The 27446-nt window shown below is 40.1% G+C and overlaps 1 protein-coding gene across 3 annotated transcripts in view; it reads right to left on the bottom strand.

Annotated features, from left to right (window-relative positions):
- The window catches only part of cdh13 (cadherin 13, H-cadherin (heart)), a 1230859-nt gene that overhangs the window by 826142 nt on the left and 377271 nt on the right, over nt 1-27446 (bottom strand). For all 3 annotated transcript variants that reach the window (XM_063067141.1, XM_063067142.1, XM_063067140.1), the window contains exon 3: nt 19031-19242. In XM_063067141.1, coding sequence (XP_062923211.1) covers nt 19031-19242 — 212 coding nt within the window. The remainder of the gene's footprint in view (nt 1-19030; nt 19243-27446) is intronic.

Here is a 27446-nt window from a genome sequence, read left to right as displayed (position 1 = left end):
GCCCCTAATAAAATGTTGTTGGCCCAACCCAAGATGTCCCTGACCCTGGCACCTAGGAGGCAACATACCATTCAGGTGTGTCTTTCACATTCTTAGAATCTTATGTCTGCTCCTCTAACTACACTAACTACACTACACTAACTAACTTCTCTTTCCTTCCATTATGAGCCACAGCACCAGACTCGGTGGCAGAGACCCGCTGGCTCCAGCTCCCCTCTCACTAGTCGACCTCTCTACAGAGAATAATCTTTTCTTGCCCCATCATTGAAACATTCCCACAACCAACGGACTCACTTCCAATGATTCTTCACCTCATGTTCTTGATGATTATTGCTTATTTATTTATTATTATTTCTTCTTTGTGTATTTGCACAACTTGCTGTCTTGTGCACTCTGGTTGTCCGCCTGAGTTGGGTATCTTTCTTTGATTCTGCTATGGTTATTATTCTATAGATTTATTGATATGCCCACAAGAAAATGAATCTCAGGGCTGTATATAGTGACATATATGTACTTCGATTACAAAATTTACTTTGAACAAGCACAAGGTTCCTCTGCACTGGCTGCCCATTTCCTTTCCCTCTCCTGACAGTCACCCAAGTAACTGCATCCTGCAACTTTGGGGTGATTACCTCCCTGTAGCTCCTATCACTTCTTCATTTTCCTGTACGAGTGAAAGGACATCAAGCTGCCGCTCCATTTCCTTAACACATTCTCTGAGGAGCCGCAGCTCAGTGCCCTGATACAGATGTGGTTATTTGGGAGGCTAGTGAAAGAGCAACAAATCAGGGATCATAGCTACAAAATAAGGAACTTCCATTTAAAAAACTGAGCAGAGAAATTTCTTATCTTTAGCATTCCCTGCTCTGAGGCTGCTGGAGGCTAGAATATTAGATATATTCAGGTGGAGATAGATAAATCACTGAAAGATTGAAAAAAATGAGAATTTTTACAAAACCAGCCTCCCCTCCATTGACTCTGTATACACTTCCTGCTGTCTCAGGAATGCGGCCAAAATCAAAGACATTTCCTGCAGCATTCATTCTCTCTTCTCTGCCTTGTCCATCAGGTAGAAGGTACAAAAGCTTGAAGTCATACTACCAAACTAATGTCGGCTTTGATACTACTGTTTATAAGACTACTGAATGGTCCCCTTTTACAAAAGTGTGGTGACAGTCATCAGGCACATGCAGAATTTCTTTAGCCTACTGAAGAGGTAGAGACGTTGGCGTACTTTCTTGGCATGGAGACTATATGGGTAGAATGGCACAGATTGGTAATCATGTTTACAGCTATGAGCATGAAGTTTTCAATTACGTCCACCTCAGTAGTATTGATACGGGTGAGAGTGTGCTCATATCGAACCTGCAAATTTCATGCAGAATAAATTCAAATACCAATTCTCCCTCATACGTTGTACCCTTCCATGATCTGGATCAATACGTTGATGTTGTGCTGAGCTTTGTGTGCTTCAAGGACTCCATCAGGCAATGCCAACTCAGGGCCACCCATGTTGGAACGGCTGCGGACGAGATGCCAAATGAAGATCAATCCAACCCCAGCTCCCGAACGGACAGATTAGATGTGTGAATGCCATACAAAACAGCAACAACAAACTTGTTACACCAAAGCTGCCAAGAAAGCTTTACATTCAATGCTGTAACAAAGCTAAAGAACCGGGAGGGTCCCTAGTAACAGACTGTACCACTTTGCCCCTTCCAATCCCTGCAGCAGCATGAAATAAATTGCCAAAATTTATTTTGCCAAAATTTATCTTGCCAGAGTAGTTATAGAATTACAGCAGGATCCAGCTAATATTGCATGAATCAGAATTTGTTAATGACCTTCAATTTGAAAATTATAAGATCTTGCAAATGGAAGAAAAATAGGAGGATATATAATGAATGATGTTGCGCATGCCAAAGGATAAGCTTGAGGGAGAAATGAAAGTCATGTGGAAATTTATGATGCATTCTCCTTTGACCATGTATGATCACCACAGGATAGCAATTAACAAAGCACCTTGAATGTTCAGTCCTTTTGCCAAATAAACAGATTGTTGACAGACCAATTCATACATTTAGTTTACTTTCATCTTCATTGTTTTCTCATTTCTTAATTCTACTTTTTACTTCAACTGAAATTATTAAAGTGTTTTTTTCTTAGTATTTGCTCATCTCATGTCAAAGACAAATATTGTACACAGGGACTGTATGGGATTTCCCTCAGAAAGACCATTCATCACTGCAATATATCACAGGCCCTCTAATTATCCTATCTACACATCACAGTCCTTGGAACAACCTCCTCCATTTACTATAATTTTTGACAGGCCTAATTGAAGTGACTGTCTTCCCACTGAGCTCTTATCTAGCACTAGAGTTGAAGGTTTCAATGGGGCCCTCCCTCAATCACAGCAAGAAAAATATGCTTCTCTCATGGTCCTAATGCCATCTGGATTTTGTCACAGAGTTTTGCAGAAAACTCATCACCTTTTTCACAACTTGCATGGCAAATAAATAAATAGATCAAATCTGAAGGACACCTGGTGTGTTGAGAAATTCGGGGGTCATGTGACTTCTTCCATTGGGGTCATAGGTCAAACTGTGGGTCAGAACTGTAACATTGCGATCCAAGAGACATCTCCAAGTAAAGGAAGAAAGCAGTCATTTCTCAACCAGTACCACATATCACATAGCACAGTCGCTGAGAAGCATATTCCAATCAGTGCAAGATGTTGAAAAATCAAGAAAGAAGGAAGCAAACCTGAGGAAAAAAAGTCCTAACTATTCCTGTTAAAATGATGTAATGTAAAATTTGATGCGATTTAAATCATGAATATCTGAAAATTATATAGAGAAGTGGGAACAGTAGGAGAACCATCTGATTCCCCAAGTCTGCTCCACCATTCTACTACACCATGGCTGATCTTCTGCCTCATCACCATTTTCACTAGAGTCCTCCAACTTCCCGAGGACTATTGATATCAGTTTTGAATGCAATGAAGAGTTGTTCTACCCCTTAGGGCAAGAAAACTCCAAATACTCACAACCGTCTGAGTGAAGACATTTTAGTCCTATATATTTTTGAATCCTCTCTAGAATCTCCACTTACTCAATATAAATTACATAAAAATCCTTCAGAATAACTGAAGAGTATGTGTCATCCAGGAGGAAAGTCCTGATCCTTATTCTTGAACACTTTGAATGTTTAGCCCCTTGGCCAAATAAACAGATTGTTGACAGACCATACATTTAGTTTACTTTCATTTCCAGTGTTTTCTCATTTCTTTGAATCTCAATGGATTTCATTGCTCATAGCAAATTGATGAAATGTTATAAATAAATTCTAGAAATAATCATAAAATCAAATAACTAAGCTGCAAAGACACTGAGTTCAATGATTACTGCCCCACACTTCTTCACAAACCATTTATTTTTAATTAAGTGACTTGTGACCCCAGTTAAAATGGTTGTCACCATGGAAATTGCTGCAAGCCTATTATCACGCTAATGCAATTGTACTATACATCCAAAGTATGTGTGCAAACACTCAACAGTGTGGAAAGGTATGATAAGAAACACAAACTAACATTTTTTCCCCAAATCCTCAAGCTTTTGAGTATAACTTAATAAACCACAACCGTAACATTTCAGGTGCTTCAAGATCAAACCATCCAAATTCAAATGACTTTCCTTTTGCAAAATAAAATGTTGTAGATTCTAAGTGAAAGATTTCTTTTTGAACTTTGGTTTATACCTCAGGAACAGGTGTACTTAAATCAAAAACAGGTTATATAAATCAATGTGATCTATTGGGACTAATGTAACACTAGAAGTAAAGTAAAATGGGTCATTTTAATTTTTGCCAGGGTGTTTTAAAACATGAGACTTTATCTGAGAGCTTCCCTCTAGACACAGAGCAAATGTGACAGACTGAGCAATCTTTCAAAAGTCTTGAAATAAATTTGTCTGGGCAGATAACTTGTTCCCAAACCATGATATTAACACCGCACTTACAATCTGGCACAAATGGTATTCATGCTGAGAAACCACAAGGATATAAAATATATGAGTAGATTTTCAAACAGCCATCTGGGCATATAACTGGCACTACAAATGGATTAGCTGACATATGTTAATTACAGAGTTACAAAGGGAAGAAATGGTTGCATGCATTTTCTTAAGGATAAGTAACTTAATGTCCTACGTGCATCTTATAACTTGTGCAGTACAGAAAAGGGTCATTAAGAACATCATGCGATTGTTAGTTCTTTGAAAAACTTGTCCAATTAATACAACTCTCCTTTCTTAACTACAGCTTTCAGGAGAAATTTAATTTAATTTTAAAAATATATTTTTTATTTCCTTTCTAATGTTGCTGCAGTGTGTTGTAAGTGCTTGGGTTTCTCAATTGAATTCCCCAGGAGTATGCAGGACAGCAGAGATGTAACTTTTCAACAACACTTGTGGCAGAAAAGCACAATGAATGGTGTGAACAGTCCTGTATGCTGCCTTTTAGTGTATTCAATTAAGTACACATACTTCCTACTGAGAGGATTGCACATGTATAATGCACAACATCAGAACATGAAAGTTAGCACAGTGCCTCATCCTGATTTTCATCTCCTGAATACTAAAATCCTTACATACTTGCTGAGTTTGCCAGCTAACACATGCAAGAAGTTTTCATTAACTACCCATTGTGGCAGCAAATTGCATATTTGCACCATTCATTGAATGAAAAAAAGATGCTCCTGTATCACCTGCTGGATTTTTGGTTTCCATCTCAAACCAATGGTGTTCAGTTATACACACCCCACATAATTTCCTTTTCATCCACTCTATCAAAAGCTCCATTACGTCACTCCTTAGTCTTCATTTTTTTCACCCAGAAAAGTCTGTCTGGCCTTTCTTGCTAATTTTTTTTGTATCATCCTTGTAAATCTCTGATTCCATTCTAGTGATTATGTATTATTTTATTGCACGGCAACCAGAACTGTACACAGTACCCTCGGAGTAATCGAACCAAGATTTGATACATAATTAGCACACTTCCCCTACTTTCTAAAATACCTCCCTAGACGCAAATTCTAGTGCTTCATCTGAATTATTTATAGCCTTGCTAACGCATGGAGAAACTTATTGTGGGTGATGTGAAGTACTCTGTGATTCCCTAATTCCTTTATCCTACTTTAGATTCCGACCTTCTAAGTAGTATGCGCCTCTCTATTCCTTTTTACTAAAATATACAGAGCTACATTCATCTATATTGAATTTTACTTGCCAGTTATTTGCTCCTTCTATAAATTTATTCATGTCCACAACAATGATTAATCCACCAAGTTAGCAATACTGTACATATCTGCAAATTTAGAAACTTTCCTTCTCATTCTAGACTCTGAATGCATTGTGAACAGTTGATGTCCCTGCATGAATCAATGTGAAACAATACCAGCCACCTCTTGTAGTGTATTTAATATTTCTGGGGTGTCTGGGGTGTCAGGGAGGGGTAGCACCTCTGGCGGGGGAACATGTCGCATCCTTTTCAGGGTGGTTTGTCCACCTTTGGTCCCCACCTGGCACTCAGCTCTCACCTGTGGCTCCCCGTAGCTGTTTGCATGCGACAGCTGCCACATCCCGAGCAAAAGCTTTCACAAGCCGACTAAACCAGGTGAGGGTGGCCGATGGGTCTCAAACGCTCGGTGAGATAGGGAGCTGTCTATCCCGGCATGTGAAGACAGACTCCGGCGGATTAAGCGGATGAGACCAACTTAAGGTCCAATGGTCAAGAAGGCGGTCTTTGCAAGCGTCATGGAATGCGTAGAGCACGACAAGACACAGAAGTTGATGTCCTGGTCATCCACCACACCTAGTCCCATCTCCAGTCATCTCGACTCTTGTCTTGCCACTGGATCCAGATGGGAATTGGGAAGAGAGAACAAGACTGACACTGCTCAACTCTCCCTCACTTAAATTCAAATCAAGGGCTAGTCTCGACACCATCAGCCGGCCGGTGTTGCAGTGATGTCAGCGCCAAACTCCAGGAGCGAAGGTTCCCAAGTTTGAATCCAGTCAAGCCGCTCCCAGGCATGCTTTCCATCCATGCCGGGTTGAGTGTCGAGCTAGCAACTCAGCCTCGTAAAAAGTACTAATGGTGTCGAGGTCTTCATCGATGACGAAGAACAAACCTTATTTAACATTTCAGTAAAATTTGAGTAATATTGTAAATATATTGCCTGAATAAGCATTCTTTGTTTACACAATTCTTTATGGTTATATGTAAAAGTATGTTAATGGCATATGCCATTACGCCACCATGTCATATGTGAGTGCTTTAGTAAAGAAAAGAAACTAAGTACACGAATTATCCTGGGCCCCCATGGTCTTTTCTCAATTCATTTCAGGAGTTACAAAACATAATAGCGCTGAATAGCATTTCAGCTTACGTAGCTGATTGAGAAGATTATCTGAACATTATCAGTTCAGTGATTGACTTAATGATGCACTGAGAGATCATTTAGTTTGTGGAATCTTGTAAGATTCAAAGCATTCAAAAATGATTCCTAACTGAAACACAATTCACATGTAAAAGAATAGTTGAAATCATGTATCAGTGGAAACAGGTAGAGACACAACTGAGTTGCAGCCAGGAATGAAAGTGAGTGTGAACAAAATTGTAACATGTAAAACAGCAACCTTATGAAAATATCAATAAATTTGCTGGATGCTGCACAACCAGACCTGAACCCCAGCAAAACTAAGGAAATGGTAGTGGACCTTAGAAAACAACAGTACACTTTCCGAAACCTGGAAATACGTCGATAGAGCCTGTTGGAGAATACATGTACCTCGGCACAACTATAGGTAGCAAAATCACCTTTCAGACCAGTGATGGATTGATACTCTCCAAGTGCCAATTATGGCTATTTTTCCTTAGGATGATACAGAAACTTCAGGTCCAGCCATCGATTCTCCACACATTTTATAAATGCTTTATTGAATCAATATTAACCTACAACATCACGACATGATTCAGAGCAGTGAGCACCATCAACCTCAGCCCACTCAACAGAATAGTCAGAATAAGTAGTCAAATCATTGGCTAGGAACAAGAATCCCTCAGCAGAATCCATAACAGACGGACAGTAAGGAAGGCTTAACAAATCATAGAGGACATTACACAAGCATTTCACACATACAACACTCTCATTCCATCTGGATCCTGCTACGGCCGCTGACCATCAGAAACAGAAGAGCCTTATTCAGTTTTGTGCCTTCCTCCATTTGCCTCCTCAACACCCAATTTTGAAAATATAGTATGCATAGCATCTGTGACAGTAAAAACTGTCAGTTTTATTATGTGTATTTTGTTATTTATTGTGAGTATTTCATACTGTGTTTAACTATATGCAGTGTGGTGTTGTGCATCTTAAGCTCTGTCGTGTTGTCCTTACCACTGCACAAACAAAGTTCTCCATGGAAAATAAAGTGAATTGAATTATACACCAGACCAAAGCAGGTTTAAAGACAAAATTTGCAGAAAATGCAACAAAAACAAAGAGCGTGCTGGGCAGATATAGATAAATGGACTGCATAGAGAAGAGAAAAAAGATAAAAAATGAAGTTGCAGTTTCAAAAAGAACACTAAATAGCATGCTGTTGATGAAAAATATGAAAATGATCTATAATGAGTGACACGGGCCTTACGATTTTCAATGTGAAAACTAACAAAAGACAAACAATATGGCTTACTCCAGAAATGAACAGCAAATTAGTTAAAATGGCATTGGACACCGACTCAGCTATTTCAGTCATTCCAGAAAATGAGTTTGAACAACATTTCAAAGATAGTGAACTGAAGCCTGTAGATATCCAACTGGAGAAAAGATAACGCTTGTGGGAATGACATTCGTAGCAGAATGTGTTAAAAACCAGAGGGCCAACATTGTGGAGGGATGAATGGCTGAGACAACTACAACTTGATTGAAGACCCATCCACCATTTGCATGGTATACTGTATCCCCTGCAAAAGAGTCATCTGTAAGCAATTTAAGAAAGATGTTGGATGATGCCACTGTAGTACTCAAGGATGGCATTGGAAAACTCAAACACATCAAGGGTAAAATAGTGTTAAATGAAAATGCCACACCCAAGTTTTGCGAAGCCTCGCCCATTCCTTATATCATCCATGATAAAATGGCCAGTGAGCTATATCACATGGAGGCTGAAAGAAGTCTTTCCAAGGTTGAGGAGAGCCCATGGTTCCAGCCAGAAGTCCTAGGAGCCAAGAAGAATGGGTCTGTCAGGATCTGTGATGATTTTAAGATTACCATCATCCCAGTACTGAAAGTCAATCAGTAACCTCTACCCAAGATAGAGGACAGCTTTGCAAATCTTTTTGGAGGGAAACACTCCAGCAAAGTGGATTTAGCTGGGGCCTACGTACAGATGGAGATGGACGAAGAGTCCAAAGTGTTTCTCACAATAAACACTCAAAAGGGCCTTTACTGCTATAATATTCTTATTTCTGGAGTAGCATCTGCACCTGCACTCTGGCAGAAAGCCCTGGACCAAGTGCTGCAAGGCTGCCCAGGCACTCAGTATTACCTGGATGGCATCGTTGTTACTGGTCAAGATGATAGGGAACATCTCCAAAATCTCAAGACAATGCTTGAAACATTAGAAGATTATGGGCTCAGAGCATGCCACATCATGTGAATTCTTTAAACCAAGTATCACTTACTGTGGTCACACCATTGACGCACAAGTATACACAAGCAGTGGTGGATGCCTCAAGGCCAAAGGACGTGTCACAGTTGTGGTCCTTTTTAGGATTTGTCAATTACTAGAACAGGTCCTTGCCAAACCCAGCTACTGTGTTCCACTTACTACAGAACGGGAAGAAATGGCAATGGACAGAGCAGTATAAGGAGGCTTTCCAAAAGACGAAGGAAATGGTGATAACAGACACTATACTCACACAATTTGATCCACATTAGCCAGTGAAGCTTCCCTGTGACAGCATGCCTTACGGTTAGGTGCAGTCATGTAACATGTTCTCCTCCGACTTATGTTTTGAGTGCTGGAAATGAATGCTCTATGGTCTTTGCATCGTGTTCCTTTACCGCTGCAGAAAAAAGTTGTGCACAGATTGACAGAGAGGCCTTAAGTCTGGTTTGGAGTGTAAAACATTTTAACCAGTACTTGTATGGGAGAGAATTTACTTTCATTAACAATCATCAACCAGAAGTGTCCATTGTAATCCACAGACAGATGTTCCACAAACAGCAGCACAAATGCAGAGATGGACTCTGTTTCTTGGAGGGCACAATTCCAGGATTGAATTCAAGAGGAGAACTAATCATGGAAATGCTGATGGATTATTCCATTTACCCATGGAAAAGGAAATAACTGCAAAATTTACAACAGAGAACATTCCTCTTGACATATTCTTCCTAATGCAAATTGAAAATCTTCCTATTATGGCAAAGATGATCCAAAGGGGAACCAGAAAAGACCCCACGCTGTCTCACTACCACATAGCCACCAAAAATGGCTGGAATGTGCAGCAGAAATCCCAGTTCCCACATTTTTACCAGCGACGTGATGAACTTGCCCTTAATGGATGTCACCTTATGTGGGGATTGAGAGTTGCTATACCATTCAAGCTGAGAGCTAACTTGTTGGAAGAGCTACAGGAGGTGTGGTCAAAATGAAAACATTGGCTTGTAGCTTTGTCTGTTGGCCTGGGATAGATCAGTAGATTGAGCAGCTTGCCATGCATTGTTCAGAATGCCAACATGTCCAGAAGATGCCAAGAGCAGTGCCTCTCCAATCCCTGGGATTCATGTCAATTTTGCCAGAACGTTCAGGGGCATAAGTTTCTCGGTAGTAATGGATGCAGCTACAAAGTGGCCAGAAGTGTTCCAAATAGCCTCCTCAACTCCCTTTCACAGTGCTGATGTGTTGAGAAGCTGTTTCTTACTGACTGGTGTTCCAGAACACTTAGTCAGTGTCAATGGACCACAGTTTTGTGCAGAACAGTTTCAGTCATTCCTGAAAAGGAATGGAATAAGAGTGGAATATGCACCATGCCACCCAGCTACAAATGATGTGGTGGAAAGCTGGTGCAGAGTCTAAAGAATGCACTGCGAGCAAATGTTAGCAGAGCACACTACACTAACAGTAAATCAGAACCTCTCCAATTTTCTCCTTGCATATCACAGTGCAGTATGCCCACTTCCTTCAATCCCAAAGTCAACTCCTACAACCAGCACAGAGGAGGCCCCAGAAACTGATATGTTTCACAGCCACAAGTCTCACCTGCTAAGCAGAGTGCCCCCCCCCCTTTGTTGGTAAAGAAAGACCTTATCCCACAAGAATAAGAAATCCTCCACAGCAATTCAATCTTTTGTTCTGGATGGACCAATTAAAAATATACAATGCTGTGGATGTCAATATAGTGGTTGTATTATATAGTATACTGTATACATAAGCTGACTAGAGAGCAATATGTTACATATTTGAGTTGTGATGCATTCTATATTCAGTTGGAGTTTATAGATAAGTAGGGAGGAGTGTGGTGTGTTTAATATTCCAGTAATATTTGAGTTATATTGTAAATATTGTTTGAATAAACATTGTTGTTTACATAATTCATTACAGGTTATATGTAAAAGTAAGTGAATGGCATGCGTCATTACGCCACCACCTCACATGTGAGCACCTTTTTAAAGAAAAGAAACTAAGTACACGAGTTACCTCATGCTCCTATTATTTTCTTCTGATTATTTTCTGGAGTTACAAAACAGAAACACCACTTTGCACTGTGAAAAGCCTTTCTTTATTCACACATTTCATGTTTCCATTCTGAAACTACTTACAAGCCATTCTGTGACTCTAAAACTGATGCTGCATGACCTGCTGAGTATTTCCAGAATTTTTGTACTTTAATACTCTAACTTCCAAAATAAAATCTGCAAAACTTTGCAAAACAACTTAAAACATTATTCAAATATCCCAGATTGGTACCATCCTGGCCATTTAGACTTTAAGTGTAGCAAATGCACTATGCTAATATACCACGCTGATGAATCATGCTGACTTAATTTTTTTAAAAAGCAGAAGCCTCACAATTCACACTTCGATTATTTTGCTAAATCAGACTCCATCATTAGTTATGCCACCAGCAGGGAATTGTTGCTGGCACTGATTGTTGACTTTCAGAAGAGTGTGGCAATTATGCAACAAGTTTCACTTCTTCAGTTGGCAATGCATACAATGACTGTGGAGTTTGGCACCTTCTCCCTGTGACTATGATGGTTTCCTTAGAGGCTCCACTTTCCTCCCACAGCCAAATGATGTGTGGGCTGGAAGGTTAACTTCCTTCTGTAAATTAGCCCTCTTGACTGGCAGAATCTGGAGGCAGTTGATGGGAAATGGGGTAAATAAAATGGGTTTAACACAAGTGGATTCTTAATGGTCGACATTTTCTCTGCACCGGTTAATTAACAAGAAAGATGATGCTGACAAGGGAAGTTTATTTCTCTAGCTATGACATTGGATAAAATGAAAGATCTGTTCAATGTTTGTTGAACAACATTTCTTACAGATCCCAATAACTTTAACACTTCAACTGAGGCGTGAATGGTTGATGATTGTAACACTACATTATCTCATAATTAATTTTTAATCAAATGGCTATTATACTTCTAAGTTTTATTTTCTCCTGAGATATTATTTGTTTTCCAATGCCTTTAACAGATCTCTATAAAGTGATCTAAATTAATTGCAAATATAAAATACAAAATAATTGATTATGTAAGTATTCACCCCCTTTAATATGACACACCAAATCATCACTAGTGCAGCCAATTGGCTTTTGAAATCACATAATTAGTTAAATGGAGATTGTTTTTAAAGACCTTGTGCAGTCATGCTGTTACAATTGATTGTAGTAAAAATAAACCTGTATCTGGAAAGATCTAACTGCTGGTGAGTCGGTATCCTGCAAAAATGACACCATTAAGACAAAAGAACATTCCAAGCAACTTCATGAAAAGGTTATTGAAAAGCACAAGTCAGGAGGTGGATTCAAGAAAATTTCCAAGTCACTGACTATTCCTTGGAATACAGTTAAGTCAATTATAAAGAAATGGAAAAAATATGGGGCAGCTGTAAATCTGCCTAGAGCAGGCTGTCCTCAAAAACTGAGCGACCATGCAACTGATCAATCAATTAACAGCATCTTCTTTTTACTTCCCCTTTGTAATAATTGAGGGCCAAGTAGCTGTTAATACAGAGCAATATTGAGAACTAACCAACAGTACTGTACCTCAGTTCAGTAAAAATTACTACTGAATTATTAGATCAAATTTGGGCACTGCAGGAGGACTTTCATCTTTGGAGTACTCCTCCAGGCCACAATAGAAATTGTATGTTACTTTAAATGTTTAGATGGGAGAGCTGACAAGATTAACAGTCACTATAATTGCCCCCATCAAGTCATTTGATGTTCTCCTGTCAGAGATACTCCCTTTATTCTAGCCATCTCTCCACCACCTTTTCGACAACTGAAAACCAATCTCTTTTTCCCAGTTGTGAAGAGGGGTTCCTAACTTGAAACATTAATAGTTTCTCTTTCCACAAATACTGGTTGATCTACTGCGTTGCCTGCAGACTCTGTTTTTATTACAGCTTTAATGTAATTTTCATTTACTACAGAAATAATTACCCTCAACTGCTCCAGGATGTCTTTCTGCCCCAACCAATAATCTGTGTACAAGTGCCTGTTACTTCTGTGATTATCTTGTGCTACCAAACATAGCCCACATGTCCATTGACCAGCTGTTGCTTCCACTGTTTAAGATGGAGGAGTGACAGGTCTAAGCAGATGGGGTCCTGGATTAAAATTCTCCTGGCCCTCTCCCTGCAGAGATCCAGATGGTTTGCCTTCTGCTTCAGCTCCTGAATGAACAATTTTCACCCACTATACCTGCAGCTAAAATTGATCCTTGTTCTCAAAGCACTTCTCATCCAAAGATATAGTTATTAATTGTGTACAGAGGAACTATTAGTCTCTATGTAAAGAAATGGTAATTTTAAAGAAAGTGACGAATATGACTGCACAACAAGTTATGTTTTTCACAGAAATGATTTCCAAAGTTGTGCTTAATTTCACTTCAATGCTGAGCTTTTTTCATCACATTACATTTAGCAAAGCCTGCCCAAGATCTGGAGTGAAAAATTCCCTATAATTCAAGGCTGCGAGGAAGATTAAAGACATGTGATTACTTAACTATGTCATGATAGGAGAATTAACTATTTTAGTCATAAAAATAATCTGCACATTTCATTCTTTTTGAAGGCTTTTTTGAGCAAAAGTATTATTGGCAAAACATTGTGAAAATAATTAAAAGTGGAATTTTGAAGTAGTATATGGGCAATTGATGGAGCATCACCATAGTAACCAAACCCCCAGCTTAAAAAATGGAGGGACTCTTACATGTGTAATGTAGGAGAAACAATTTATGCTGCAGAATACTTTCTATGATTTTTTAACACAATCACCTTTGATCACTTTATCAATGATCTTCCCTGAATTTGATCAGGACGAACATTATTCAATGAAAGCTGCTCATTATCTTTCCAATAAGAATGTAGTCAGTCATAGCAGACAACTGGACTTATCATGTGATCCAGACAATATTTAGCAATTTTTCATGGTATACTATTTGAAGATATTGGCCACTGCTCAATGGGAACATTTTCATCTGAATTAGGAGATAGGTTCAAGCTCTGCTCCTGGGACTTAATGTGTAATATAAGCTGACAGATAAATGCATTACTGAATCAAATCTTAAACTATGGCATTCTCTAGTCTCCTGTGTGGATTTAACGGAATGTATTGCATTATTCAAAGAAAAAAATGGCACGTTCTCTAGTGTCCCAGCCAACATTTATCTTTCAAATAGCACTAGTGAAAACAAAATAACTGGTGACTCTTTTGATGCTGCTTGTTGAATCTTTTTCTGTAAATGTTGGCTTCTGAAGTTCTCTACATTTGTTTCATTCCCTGGATGTGTGCTGGAAAATTGGACGCAGGGTTACACAACTAGATTGTGGAAAGCATTTCACAAACTTTAGCTCAGCCTTAGAGAGTTCTTGGCACAACAATTTTCAGTTGCTCCATCAATGCCATTCCTTCCATCAGAAGGTTGGAAATGGGTTGGTTCACTAACAGTCCCTTAGTATCAATAGTGACTTGCTTCCACACTAGTTTTTATAGTTTCTAAGGTGGCTAATGTGAGGACCAGTCTCCTCCGTAGATGGGGCAGGAGATGGCTGGGTAGTTTGTGAAGAGATGCACTCTTTCCACTACTTGTATAGGACTTCCATGTGCTCCTGAAGCACACTCTCTGGGTTCTCAATAACACCTTGAATGGTTCTTCTCAACCTCCAACAATAATAAAATACAGATTCCCAAGACTCAATGAGGACTTTGAGCACTTCCTTCAGTCTTTATCTCTAACACACAAGCACAATGCTGGAGGAACTCAGCAGGTTTCACAGCATCAATGAAATGGAATAAACAGTCACCATTTATGCCGAGACCCTTCATCAGTCCTAAAGCGTCTTGGCCTGAAAAGTCGACTGTTTATTTCTCTCCATAAGTATTGCCTGACCTGTTGAGTTCCTCCAGTATTTTGTGTCTGTTGTTAAATCATAACACAAGTCTAATCCTTGACTCTTTAAAATTTGTCCATCATCCCAAGAGTCAAGTCAGGATCATAATCTGTCTACACTTTTAATTTGTTTGGGGGTAAAGATTAGAATCTGATTAAGGATTTTAACAGGTGTTTTTTGACCAAAATGTTACCTTTGTTTCTTTTCCCAGATACTGTCTGACCTGTGAAGATTTTCCTGAATTTGCTGTTTTGTTTCAGGTTTTCAGCATGTTCACCATTTTTTTAAATAAACAGATCAATTTAGTTGGCAAACACCCCTGTCATTGGGCCCAATTCCCCGTTCCATAAGATAGTCTCCTTTGTATGAAGGCAGCATCAATGTGGGTATGTCAGCACCTTCCTTCCATGGGACCTCCAAAACACAAGTGGAAATTAAATGAGATCATCATCAAGTGCAAGTTTTTCCTCAGGTCATATATTATTACTGTACCAAAAATATAGAAATTTGGCAAAGGATCCCAACTCTTATGTCAGAATGCTATTCATTGACTTTAGTTCAGCATTCAATACTGTGATCCCCTCCAAGCTGATCACCAAACTTCGCCAGCTTGGTATCAGCGTATCACTCTGCAATTGGACCTTGGACTTTCTGACTAACAGACCCCAATCAGTTAAGTTAGACAACCTCTCCTGCTCCATTCTCACCCTGAACACCGGTGTGCCTCAAGGCTGTGTGCTGAGCCCTCTTCTGTACTCCCTTTCCACCTAAGACTGCGTTCCTGTACATGGTTCTAGCTCCATAATCAAGTTCGCAGACGACGACATGGTGGTTGGTCTGATCAGAGGGGATGACGAAACGGCCTACAGGGACGAGGTCCAGCACCTGGCTGCATGGTGTGCCGACAACAATCTGGCCCTTAACACCCAGAAGACCAAGGAGATCATTGTGGACTTCAGGCATGCCAGGAGTCACACTCACGTCCCCATCTACATAAACGGAACTGTAGTGGAGCATGTATGAAGCTTCAAATTCCTTGGTGTCCACATTTCTGAGGATCTCACCTGGTCCCTGAACTCCTCCATCCTGATCAAAAAGGCGCAACAACGGCTTTATTTCCTGCGGAGCATCAAGAAAGCTCACCTCTGTCCCAGGATACTGACGGACTTTTACCGCTGTACCATTGAGAGCATACTCACCAACTGCACCTCAGTGTGGTATGGCAATTGTCACGTATCGGACCGCAAAGCACTCCAGCGTGTGGTGAAAACAGCCCAGCGGATTATCGGCTCCCAATTGCCCACCACTGAGAACATCTACCATAAACGCTGCCTGGGCAGGGCGAAAAGCATTATCAGGGATGCATCTCACCCTAACCATGGACTTTTTACTCTCTTCTCATCCGGTAGGTGCTGCAGGAGCCTCTGCCCCCACACCAGCAGGCACAGGAAGAGCTTCTTCCCTGAAGCTGTGACACTGCTGAACCTCTCATCACAGCGCTAAGCAGTATTGCATCCGTATTGTACTGTCTCAGTACTTTTATATATGTGTGCTGTAGCACTTTTTTTTAAATTCGCAATTATTTTGTAAATAACACTATTCTTTGCACTTCTGGTCAGATGCTAAATGCATTTCATTGGTTTCTTATCTGTACTCGGTACAATGACAATAAAATTGAATCTAATCTAATCTAATCTAAAATATGCATTCAAATCACCAAGAACAGCTAAGAAGTGTTACAGAGAACAGCACGAATCTGCTCAGCACATCCACAGCTTTACCCTTAATGCTATAATCCCTATTGTAAGGGGGTTTTGACTTTTATGTTACATGCAGAGGCTAATTAAAATGGCGTCTTTGTTATGTTAATCTGGGGAATGCGGCTTTGTTGTGTTAAACGCTGAGAAAGTTTGCGCTAGCAGCTTGTTTTTGCTTTAGAGTGTGATAAGAGAGTGATATTAACCAATTGGGATAGTTGTTATGGTTTTGGTGTATTTGAAGATACTGTATGCGTGGGGTTTTAGGGCAGAAGGCGGGAGAGCGAGACAGAGGATGGACGAGGTGCTGTGAGTCCGTTAACGGGGTCGGACCTCGAGCGGGACGTTCGGCGAGGAGACAGAGACGGACTCGTGTGGAGCGTCTGGTCGACCACCGTTGTTGGTCCCAGGCGGTCAGTCGAGGTGGTCCGAGGCGGTCGCAAGGAGAAGAAAAAGGTCCTTGAGCTCCAATGGTTTTTGTGCACGAAGAGATTGAACTTTGATAAGTGTGGCGCTTTTTATTTTCCTTTTATATTTTATTCTCTCTTAATTATATAGTTCCAGTAATATCTATAAACTGTAAATCATTTAATTGTATCTGGTGTATTGTCTGTTATTTGGGCGGGGTGGGGTACCTCACACAGCATCCACACAAACGAATTATCCAGTTTGCTGGGGCCGAGGTTGTTTCCCTAGACGACAGCGGGCCGAGCGACCCTGAGGGTGGCCGGGGGGGCGGGGCTACACTATTAATATCCTTTTATTTTGACCATTCTTTTGTACAGCTCACAGCTGGTCTCCTGTACATCAAAAGAACATTGGCTCAAAGAGATATTTGTGACTACTGTTTTAGCTATTTGCCAAAAGGTTTGATTAGACCAGACAGGGTTGCGCCTTGCCTTTTCATCTGCTAAATCTGTCCACCCTTTCAGGATCATTCTGAAACACAAAGATATTCCTTTCTACTGCACCGTCTCATTTTGAACCCCTCTTTGCAGTATCCTCCATCACCTCCAGTACATGGGATGAGCTCCTCTACTGCAATAATTTGATTAGCTCCGCCTACCACTGTTCTCTAGCACAATGGATCAACTTTTTCTCAGGTTCTCCCATTATAAGCTTCAAGCACATAGACTCCTCTACTTCCTCTCCTGTAGCATGATTTCAATAGCTACTAGAGTAATTAACAATACAGGAACCAATTTAACATGTTCGTACTGGCTGAGAATAGAGCTACTGATTCTCTACTCTCAGTTTGCAATTGCATATGTTTTAATTCTCCAAGTGCACATCCAACTACATCGCTAATGTAATGAGGGTTCTCCTTTGCTATATTCTCAAGGCTGCGGAATCCAGACTCTAATGTGCTTCAGGTGGAAATATTTTTCATCAATTCCCCTCTAATCCTTGCATTAATTAATGTACATCGATGTTCCTTTGTTATTGAACTCTCTGCCAAGACCTCTTACCATTTACCTATTGTACCTTTACTCTATAAATCTGAACAGGATACTTGACAGCTGAGTTATGAGTTACAAAATACACATGGACTAAGATGTTAACTGTCCTGTGCTATCACCAGTGGGATCATCAGTTGATCTGCCACCTGTCTTCAGGAGTTTCGGCCCGCTTATGATCAAGACTCCCTTGAGGTGGTGGGCCAGCAGTGCTAAAGCACCACCTCCCACTGGTGAGCTTAAAAACTTGTCATCTGCCTCTATCAGAGTTGTTGGTCACTTCCATCCAACAGATAGTCTACTCTTCAGGTGTCTATGCAACTACTGAAGGGTTTGCAAGATATGTGTACACTGTCTGACTATCTGCCCCTCTGGACATACTTGGTCCACACCCATGCTGATCCTTTCTCTGCTACCTCAGCTACAGCCCTGCTGGTTGACTTGATCTCTCTTCTAGTGAAGCCAAGGTGACGCTGTCACTTCTGGAGAGTGAACGCAATAAACCCACAGCAGCCTACTTCGAATGGGCAGCCTGAGACCTTCCACCCTCTGTCTCTGCACTCTGATCTTAACTCTGCATACTTAGTTAACTTGCGCTCATGGGCTTCATCGATGTTGTCTTCCCAGGGGACTGTGAGTTCACCAATAACCGCTTCTCTACTGGTGTCAGACCATACCATTATATCTGGACGTAATGTTGTGAAAGCTATTTGCTGACATTAACCCCTTTCATTCTTTTCACCCACAGGGAGAAATGTCTATTTGGCATTTTCATGGACTTGATTCATAGAACTATCATCTCTGCCTTGCGCTTGTGAGCTTAAGACTCACTGTAGGGAAAATTCAAGACTACTAGTCCAGTGAAATATGGAGAAATGCTGATTTTGTTAAAGACTTCCCATTTTCTTCTTTCTTTCCATCATTAATTCACTGCTGTAAAACAGACCTTGGCACAATGAATCTCTGCATGTAGTCGACTGTTAAATGTGAAGCAGTACTAATATCTTTTGGCTTCTTTCAAAGATTTGTATGGATATATGGGATAATATAGAAGATTTCAAACATATAAAATCAAATATTTGGCTTAAACAAGCCAAATGGTATTTTCCTTCTGCATATACACTATTACCTTCAAAGTACTACTGCGAGTATCTTCTTCTCTTAGAATCTGAACTTTGACCAAGTCTTGCACTTGAACAGATGTTGCTTGGATGTAGAATCCAGGTATAGTGAGGTCCATATCTTTTACAGCAAATACAGAACCATCTGCTTCAACCCGCAAGTCTGGATTAGAAATTGAAAACACCAGCCCTTCATTCCCACTGCAGTCATCAAAGAGCACTGAAAGACAATGAAAGAAAAGGCAATTATGATCACTGTGAGATTTTATGATTCTTTAGACAAGCCTTTACTGTTTCTCATGTTCCAAGGAATGGGACACCTCTGGCTCTGACACAGTGCACATGAATTGTTTCAGTCATTAGTCATGTACAATGATAAGAAAACTGCCATTTCATTAGAAGAATATTGTCTTGTGATTATCAGTATGCCACAAAACATGAAGCTGAACGACAACATCAATAGAAAACTCATGCAGCAAAATTTAACAGCATACTCTTCTCTTTGACCCATTATCAAACTTGTACACAAATAATTAGATTTGGCTTAGTCAGGGCTTTCAAGTGTAGCCACCGAATAGTACATTTGCTATAATTATGGTTATATCATTAACTTTTCTCTTGTTCTATCTATACCTACAAGGGTTACATTTACTGTTTCTTTTAGTAACATTATGATTAATCTTCAGCAATTGGAACTGTTTATTTTTGAAAACCCTGATTTACCCTCAAATGATTGCCATCAACCAAAAATTAACTGTTAGACATTAACTCTTCGCTTGTGTTATATATAACACAGATGCCAGCACAGCTCATAGGAAATCTGGATTTTTTTCAATGCTAGATATGAGTGTAGAAAGCATACCCCACGTGTTGTCCTTAATTATAACTTTATATTGTCATGTGTGGCTAAGTCACAGCTCGCTCACTTGACATTCAGAGATGGGGACTTAAGCAAAAACCTCCAGGCTGACAAGCCAGTGCAGTGCTGAGGGGAGTGCTGAACAATCATTGTTCCTGTCTTTTTGCCTGATGTCTCTGGTGGATCCCACAGCACCGTTTTGAGTGAAAGCTGGCAAGTTGTTCTGGCAAATATTCACCTTTCATTCAACATTATAACATTCCCCATGTTTTTCTTCATGGGAATTTATTAAGTTGATGCACACAAATGATCATCAATTCCCAACATTGAAGCAGTGTTTACACTTCAAAGTATATGTAATTTTTTTTGCAATGCACTTTGGGTCATCCTGAAAAGAATGCAGAAGCCATTATAGAAATGAATTTTCTGTAAGGAATGGATTTCAGTTATTTACAGTTAACATTGATGCAATCACAAGCAAGGTATGCCAGTGGCGATATTTAATTAAAAGTTTGAGATTCGGCTTGTCACAAAAGGCTTTTGTAAATTTCTACATATCTTTGGCGGATAGCATTCTGACTGGTTTCATCACAGTTTGGTATGAAGCTTCCAATGCACAGGATCACAAGAGGTTACAGATGGTCATAGACTCAGACAGTTCTGTCATGAGCACAACTCTCCCTGCCGCTGAGGACGCCTACAAAAGGCAGTGCGTCAAGAAGGCGGCATCCATCATTAAAACCCTCACTGTCCAAGCCATACCCTCTTCACATTACAACCATTTTGAGAGGAAGTACAGGAGCTTGAGGCCCTACACTCAATGCTTTAAGGACAACTTTGTCCTTTCAAACATCAGATTTCTGAACGATCCATTGATACTGCCTCATTATTCATCATTTGCACTATTTTTTTGGTAATTTAGTGATTTTTATGTCCTGAACTGGGCTGTTGCCACAAAACAACTTTCATAACATACATCAGTGATAATAAATATGACTCTGATGCTGACATCACTTCCATGAGAATCCAATGAGTTAAAGCTCATGAGATGTGACAGCAACTCACAAGGATACTGCAATAACGTCAGTAAGAATACATGCCTTGTACGGAGCTTGCTGCAGATGCTATCGCTTGGACTCACTGCTGATCTAGATAACTACAACAAATTTACCATTTACCAAACTACCAATGGTAACCTTCAGGATAATACCAATAATATCTGAAGATGTACAGGGGGAGAGCCACAATGACCGGGTCTCTCGCACTGAGTCTGGTGCTGTGGCTTAGAAGAGCAAAGAGGTGAAGGGGACTGCAGTGTTGATAAGAGATTCCATAGTTAGTGGAACAAAGACAGCGTGATAAAGACACCCGCACGATATGTTGCCTCCCTTGTGCCAGGATCAGGGATGCCTTGGGCCGGGTCCATGGTATTCTCAAGGGCAAGGGGCAACAGCCTGAAGTCTTGGTGCATATTGACACCCAGACATAGTTAGATAAGATGAGGAGATACTGAAGAGAGAGTTTAGGGAGTTAGGTAGAAAGCTGAAAAACAGGACCTCCAGGGTAGTAATCTCTGGATTGCTGTCTGCGCCATGCACCAGTAAGGGTAAGAATAGGATGATTTGGCAGATGAATGTGTGGCTGAGGGACTGGTGCAGGGGGCTTGGGTTCAGATTTATAGATCACTGGGATCTCTTCTGGGGGAGGTAAGACCTCCATAAAAGGGAACTCAAGGGGGTCCAATATCCTCACGAGCAAGTTAGCTAGAGTTGTTCAGGAGGGTTGAAACTAATTTGGCAGGGGGTGGGAAATGAAGTAATAGTGCTGAGGATGAGATAGTTAGTTTACAAACAAAGGCAATGTGTACTGAGACTCCCAGCAGTCAACAGGCCAAGTTACAATGAAAAAGGTAGACAAAATCAAAAAGGATGAATATATGATGAAGGTGTTATATTTGAATGTGCACCGTATACAAAATAAGGTAGATAGACTTATAGCACAGTTACAGATTGGCATGTATGATGTTGTAGGCATCATGGAATCATGACTGAAAGAAGATTATAATTGGGAGCTTAATGTCCAAGGATACACATTGTATCGAAAGGACAGGCTGGTAGGCAGAGGGGTTGGGGTGGCTCTGCTGGTTTAAAATGAAATCAAATCATTAGACAGAGCTAACACAAACAAAAAGCTGGAGGAACTCAACAGGTCAGGCAGCATCTATAGAAAAGAGTAAACAGTCGATGTTTCTCATCTGAGATATAGAACGTTTACTCTTTTCCATAGATGTTGCTTGGCCTGCTGAGTTCCTCCAGCATTTTGTGTGTGTTACTTGGATTTCCTGAATCTGCAGATTTTCTCATCATTAGTAAGAGGTGTCACAGGATCGGAAGATGTTTAATCGTTGAGGGAAGAGTTCAGGAACTGCATGGGTAAAAAGACCCTGATGGGAGTTGTATACGGACTCCCGAACAGAAATAATGATGTGATCTATAAATTACAATGGTAGACAGAAAGGCAATATTACAATAATCATAGGGCACTTCAATCTGCAGGAAAATTGGGAAAAACAGATTGCTGCCGGATCCCAAGAAGATGAATTTCTAGAATGCATTTAAGATAGCTCTTCAGAGTAGCTCATGGTTGAACCCACTATGGGATCAGCCATTCTAGATTGGGTGTTGAGCTTAAGGTAAAAAAAGAACCCTTAGGGAAGAGTGATCATAATATGATCCAACTCACCCCGAAATTTGAGAAGGAGAAGATAAAGTCAGATGTATCAGTACTACAGTGGAGTAAAGGGAATTATAGAGATATGAGAGCGAGATGGCCAAAACTGATTGGAAAATAACAATAGCAGGGATGACAGCAGAGCAGCAAGAGCTGGAATTTCTGGAAGCAATTCAGAGGCCACAGGATAATGCTGGGGCACAAGGAAATGGTGGATGAACTGAATAAGTACCTTGCATCAGTCTTCACTGTGGAAGACACTAGCAATATGGTGAAATTTCCAGAGTATCAAGAATCAGAAGTGTGTGAAGTTTCCATTAATAGGGAGAAGGCTTTTGGAAAACGGAGAAGGCTTTTGGAAAACTGAGAAGTCTGCAGATAGATAAGTCAGCTAGACCAAACGGTATATAGTCCAGGGTTCTGTAATTCGTAGCCAAAGAGACTGTGGAAGCATTAATGATCTTCCAAGAATCACTAGATTCTGGAATTGTTCCAGAAGACTGGAAAATTGCAGATGTCACTCCACTCTTCGAGAAAGGCAGAAGCAAGGAAATTATAGGCCAGTTAGTCTGACCTCAGTGGGTGGGAAGATGTTGGAATCGATTGTTAAGTATGTGGTTTTAGGGTACTTGGAGGCACACAATAGGCCATAGTCAGCATGGTTTCCTCAGGAAAAATTATGCCTGACAAACCTGTTGGAATTCTGTGAAGAAATAGCAAGCAGCATAGACAAAGAAGAATTGGTTGATGTTGTGTACTTGGATTTTCAGAAGGCCTTTGCCAAGGTGTCATACATGAGGCTGTTATACAAGTTACAAGCCCATTGTATTACAGGAAAGATACTGGCATGGATAGAGCATTGGCCGATTGGCAGGGGACAAAGAGTGGGAATAAAGGAAACCTTTTCTGGTTGGCTGGCAGTGACTAGTGGTTTTCCACAGGGGTCTGTGTTGGGACCACTTCTTTTTAGATTATACAATATGTCAATAATTTGATGATGGAATTGATGGGTTTGTTGCAAAGTTTGTGGACAATGTGAAGATAGGTGGAGGGGCAGGTAGCTTTGATGGAGTAGAGAAGCTACAGAAGGACTAAGATTTGGAGAATGGGCAAAGAAGTGGCAAATGGAATACAGTATCAGAAAGTGTATGGTCATGCATTTCGGTAGAAGAAATGAAAGGGTTGTTATTTTCTAAATGGAGAAAAAATTCTAAAACCTGAGGTGCAAACGGACTTAGGAGCCCATGTGCAGGATTTCCTAAAAGTTAATTTTCAGGTTGAGTCTGTGATGGGGAAGGAAAATGTGATGTTAGCATTCATTTGAACAAAAATATAAAGCAAGGATACAATGTTGAGGCTTTATAAAGCACTGGTGAGGCCTCACTTGGAGAATTGTGAGCATTTTTAGGCCCTTAATCTTAGAAAAGATATGCTGACATATAATTTAACAGAGGTTCATGAAAATTATTCCAGGATTGAAGGGCTTGTCATATGAAGAGCATTTGATGAGCTCTGGGCCTGTATTCACTAGAATTCAGAAGAATGAGGGGCGACCTCATTGAAATCTTTCAAATGCTGAAAGGCCTTGATAGAGTGTATGTGAGAGGATGTTTCCTGTAATGGGAGTGTTTAGAACCAGAGGACTCAGCATCCAGGATAGAGGAGTGTCCTTCCAGAATAAAGTCACAGAGGAACTTCTTCGGCCACAAGGTGGTGAAGCGGCGAAATTTGTTGCCACAGGCAGCTGTGAAGACCAAGTTTTAATGTATATTTAAGGTAGAGGTTGATAGATTCTTTATTGGTCAAGGCATGACGGGATACAGGGACAAGGCCGGAGACTAGGGCTGAGGTGGAAAATGGATCAGCATTGATGAAATGGCACAGCAGGCTCAAATGAGCCAAGTGACCTAATTCTGCTCCTATATCTTATGGTCTTATGGAAATGACAAGCTCTTGCATGGCAATCCGGCTTTTTGTGGAGTAATGCAATCATGAGAAGGAATTGAAATTGGAAATGAGGGACCAACCAGGATGCAATGTGAGAAAGAGTTAATCATGATCTTTCCAAATGGACTTTTTACATAACTTTGGCCAAAAAAGTTTGAAAAGTTTGAATTGAATTTGAAGGGGATTTTGTTCAATCCAAATTCTTAAAACGGGAACTATGAAGGTTAGAGTTTGTCAGTGTTTAACTGGGAAAATACTTTGAAAGTTTTGATAATAGTTAAGCAATGAAAGCACTATAATAAACAATGCATACAATGCAAAAAAAGACCTTTTATAACTCAAAGGAAAAGTGATTCATTTGCAGCTGTCAAAAAAATTAAAAGGCAGCATTAAATCAATGGAAATTACTTGTAAGGTTGTCAGAAATAGCATTCAGCTTCAGAATGTACAGCATTTTAGGATTCAGTAAAGGAGGACTATGAGATATAAATTTCTATGTAAAAAGAAAAAGAAAGCCCAGATGCAGGCTGCTTTAAAACGTCATGAGTATTTATAATGGGTGAATAAAGAAACAACAAAGAAATAAAGAAATACAGTCGGCCCTCCTTATCCACGAGTTCCACATGCGCGAATTCAACCAACCGTGAATCGGGAAAACCCGGAAGTTCTCTCGCCAGCACTCGTTGTTCGAGCACTGTTCGCCTTGTGTCTCGGTTATTTGCTACTTTGTTTCTGTGAAAAAATGACTCCCAAAAAGCAATTACGTGGTCAAAGCAATTCCTCAAAGGCTAAGAGGGAGCGTAAAGTGCTATCTGTCGCCGAGAAATTAGATCTTTTGAAAAGTGGCATGTTGCATTCCAAAGTGAGCCGTAAGGTCAGTAAGAACGAATCGAGCATTCGTACAATAAAGCAGAAAGAAGCTGAAATTCGTGGGAGTGTTAGTGCTAGGGTTGGCTGGCTGGCTATGTAAAGTGCTACAGCCTCAAGAACTTAAAGATCATGGGAGAATTGGCATCAGCATTCCCAGATCTACGATGGTTGTGTCTGTACTGTACATGTACAGACTTTTTTTCTTGTCATTATTCCCTGAACAATACAGTGTAACAACTATTTACATAGCATTTACATTGTACTAGGTATTATAAGTCAACGGAACAGAAACACTGAGGGCGGTGGGTCCTGTGCTGCCCTGGTTCCTAAAGTCCACCTGCACTGAGACAGGTTAAATTAGGGACTTGATCATCCGCGTTTTTTGGTATCTGGGTGGGGGGGGGGATCTCAGAATCAATCCCTCGCGGATAAGGAGGGCCAACTGTAGTTATGTTGTGTCAGCCTTCACCGAAGAAGACACAAACAGGGACAAGCTTGCATGGCGAACTGATAGATATAAGCATCCACCAAAATATAGTCTTAGAGAACTTGGTGAGTTTGATAGACAATAAGTCCCAAGAACTTGATTATCTACACAGCAGAATTTTGAAGGATTTTAGTATTGCTTCTGTGGAGAACACTGTAGAAAAGTTACCCAACTATATAAGACAGGAAGGAAAAAGAAAACAGGAGTTTCCACCATTTTAACCTGATGTCAGTTGTATGGAGAAGAATGGAATCTGTAAGGATGTAATAACAGAACAGTGATCAGGATAAACATAGATCTGGAAAGGAAACTGTGCTTGATTAATCTGGTCACCTCATTACAGGAAGGATGTGGATACTATAGAGGGAGTGCAGAGGAGATTTACAAGGATGTTGCCTGGATTGGAGAGCATGCCTATGAGAAAAGGTTGAGTGAACTTGGCCTTTTCTCCTTGGAGTGAGTGAGGTTGAGCAGTGACCTGGTAGAGGTATATAAGATGATGAGAGGCATTGATCGTGTGGATGGCCGGAGGCTTTTCCCAGGGGCTGAAATGGCTGACTTGAGGGGCGACGTTCAAGAGTGCTTGAAATTAGGTATGGAGGGGGATGTCAGAGGTAAGTTTTTCACACAGAGAGTGGTGCGTGTGTGGAATGCACTGCCAGCAAAGGTGGTTGAGGCGGATAAAATGAGGTCTTCTCAGAGGCTCTTTTTTTAATATAATTTTTATTGAATTTTCAAAAAGAATACATGAAAAGATAAAATCTACCCACCCCCCCTCCCCTTAACCCTCCCCCCCCCATATATATAGTCCTACCTAAAAGAAAGAAAGAGAAAAAAAAAGAAGAGCCGCCTGGGTATTGGAAGGTTTCCACATGCTCCATAGGATTCAAAATAAATTTGGTATAATTATTCGTTATTTTCCCCAAGTAACCAAATTCTTTGTCGGAGCAGTTAAATATGACATCCTATCTTTTGTAAATAAGGGCGCCAAATATTCAAGAATGTTAGATAATTATCTCTTAAATTATAAGTAATTTTTTCAAGTGGAATAGAACTAGCCATTTCATTATTCCAACGATCCATACTTAAATACTAATCAGATTTCCAAGTAACTGCTATAGTCTTCTTAGCTACTGCCAATGCAATTTTTATAAATTCTTTCTGATATTTATTCAATTTAAGTTTCGGTTTTATCCCTTCAATATCACCTAATAGAAATAATACAGGGTTATGTGGAAGTTGAATTCCAGTAATTTGTTCCAATAAGACTCTTAAATTTATCCAAAAGGGTTGAATTTTAAAACAAGACCAAGTAGAATGTAAAAAAGTACCAATTTCTTGATTACACCGAAAACATTTATCAGATAGATTTGAATTTAATCTATTTATTTTTTGTGGTGTAATATATAATTGGTGTAAAAAATTATATTGTACTAATCTAAGTCGAACATTTATTGTATTTGTCATACTGTCCAGACAAAGTCTTGACCAATTTATTTCATCAATATTAATATTCAGATCTGTTTCCCAT

The sequence above is a fragment of the Mobula hypostoma genome, chromosome 14 (genome assembly GCF_963921235.1).
Source record: "Mobula hypostoma chromosome 14, sMobHyp1.1, whole genome shotgun sequence".
Taxonomy (NCBI): Eukaryota; Metazoa; Chordata; class Chondrichthyes; order Myliobatiformes; family Myliobatidae; genus Mobula; species Mobula hypostoma.
The sequence above is the reverse complement of the archived record's forward strand: the minus strand, read 5'-3'. Positions and strand labels throughout refer to the sequence as shown.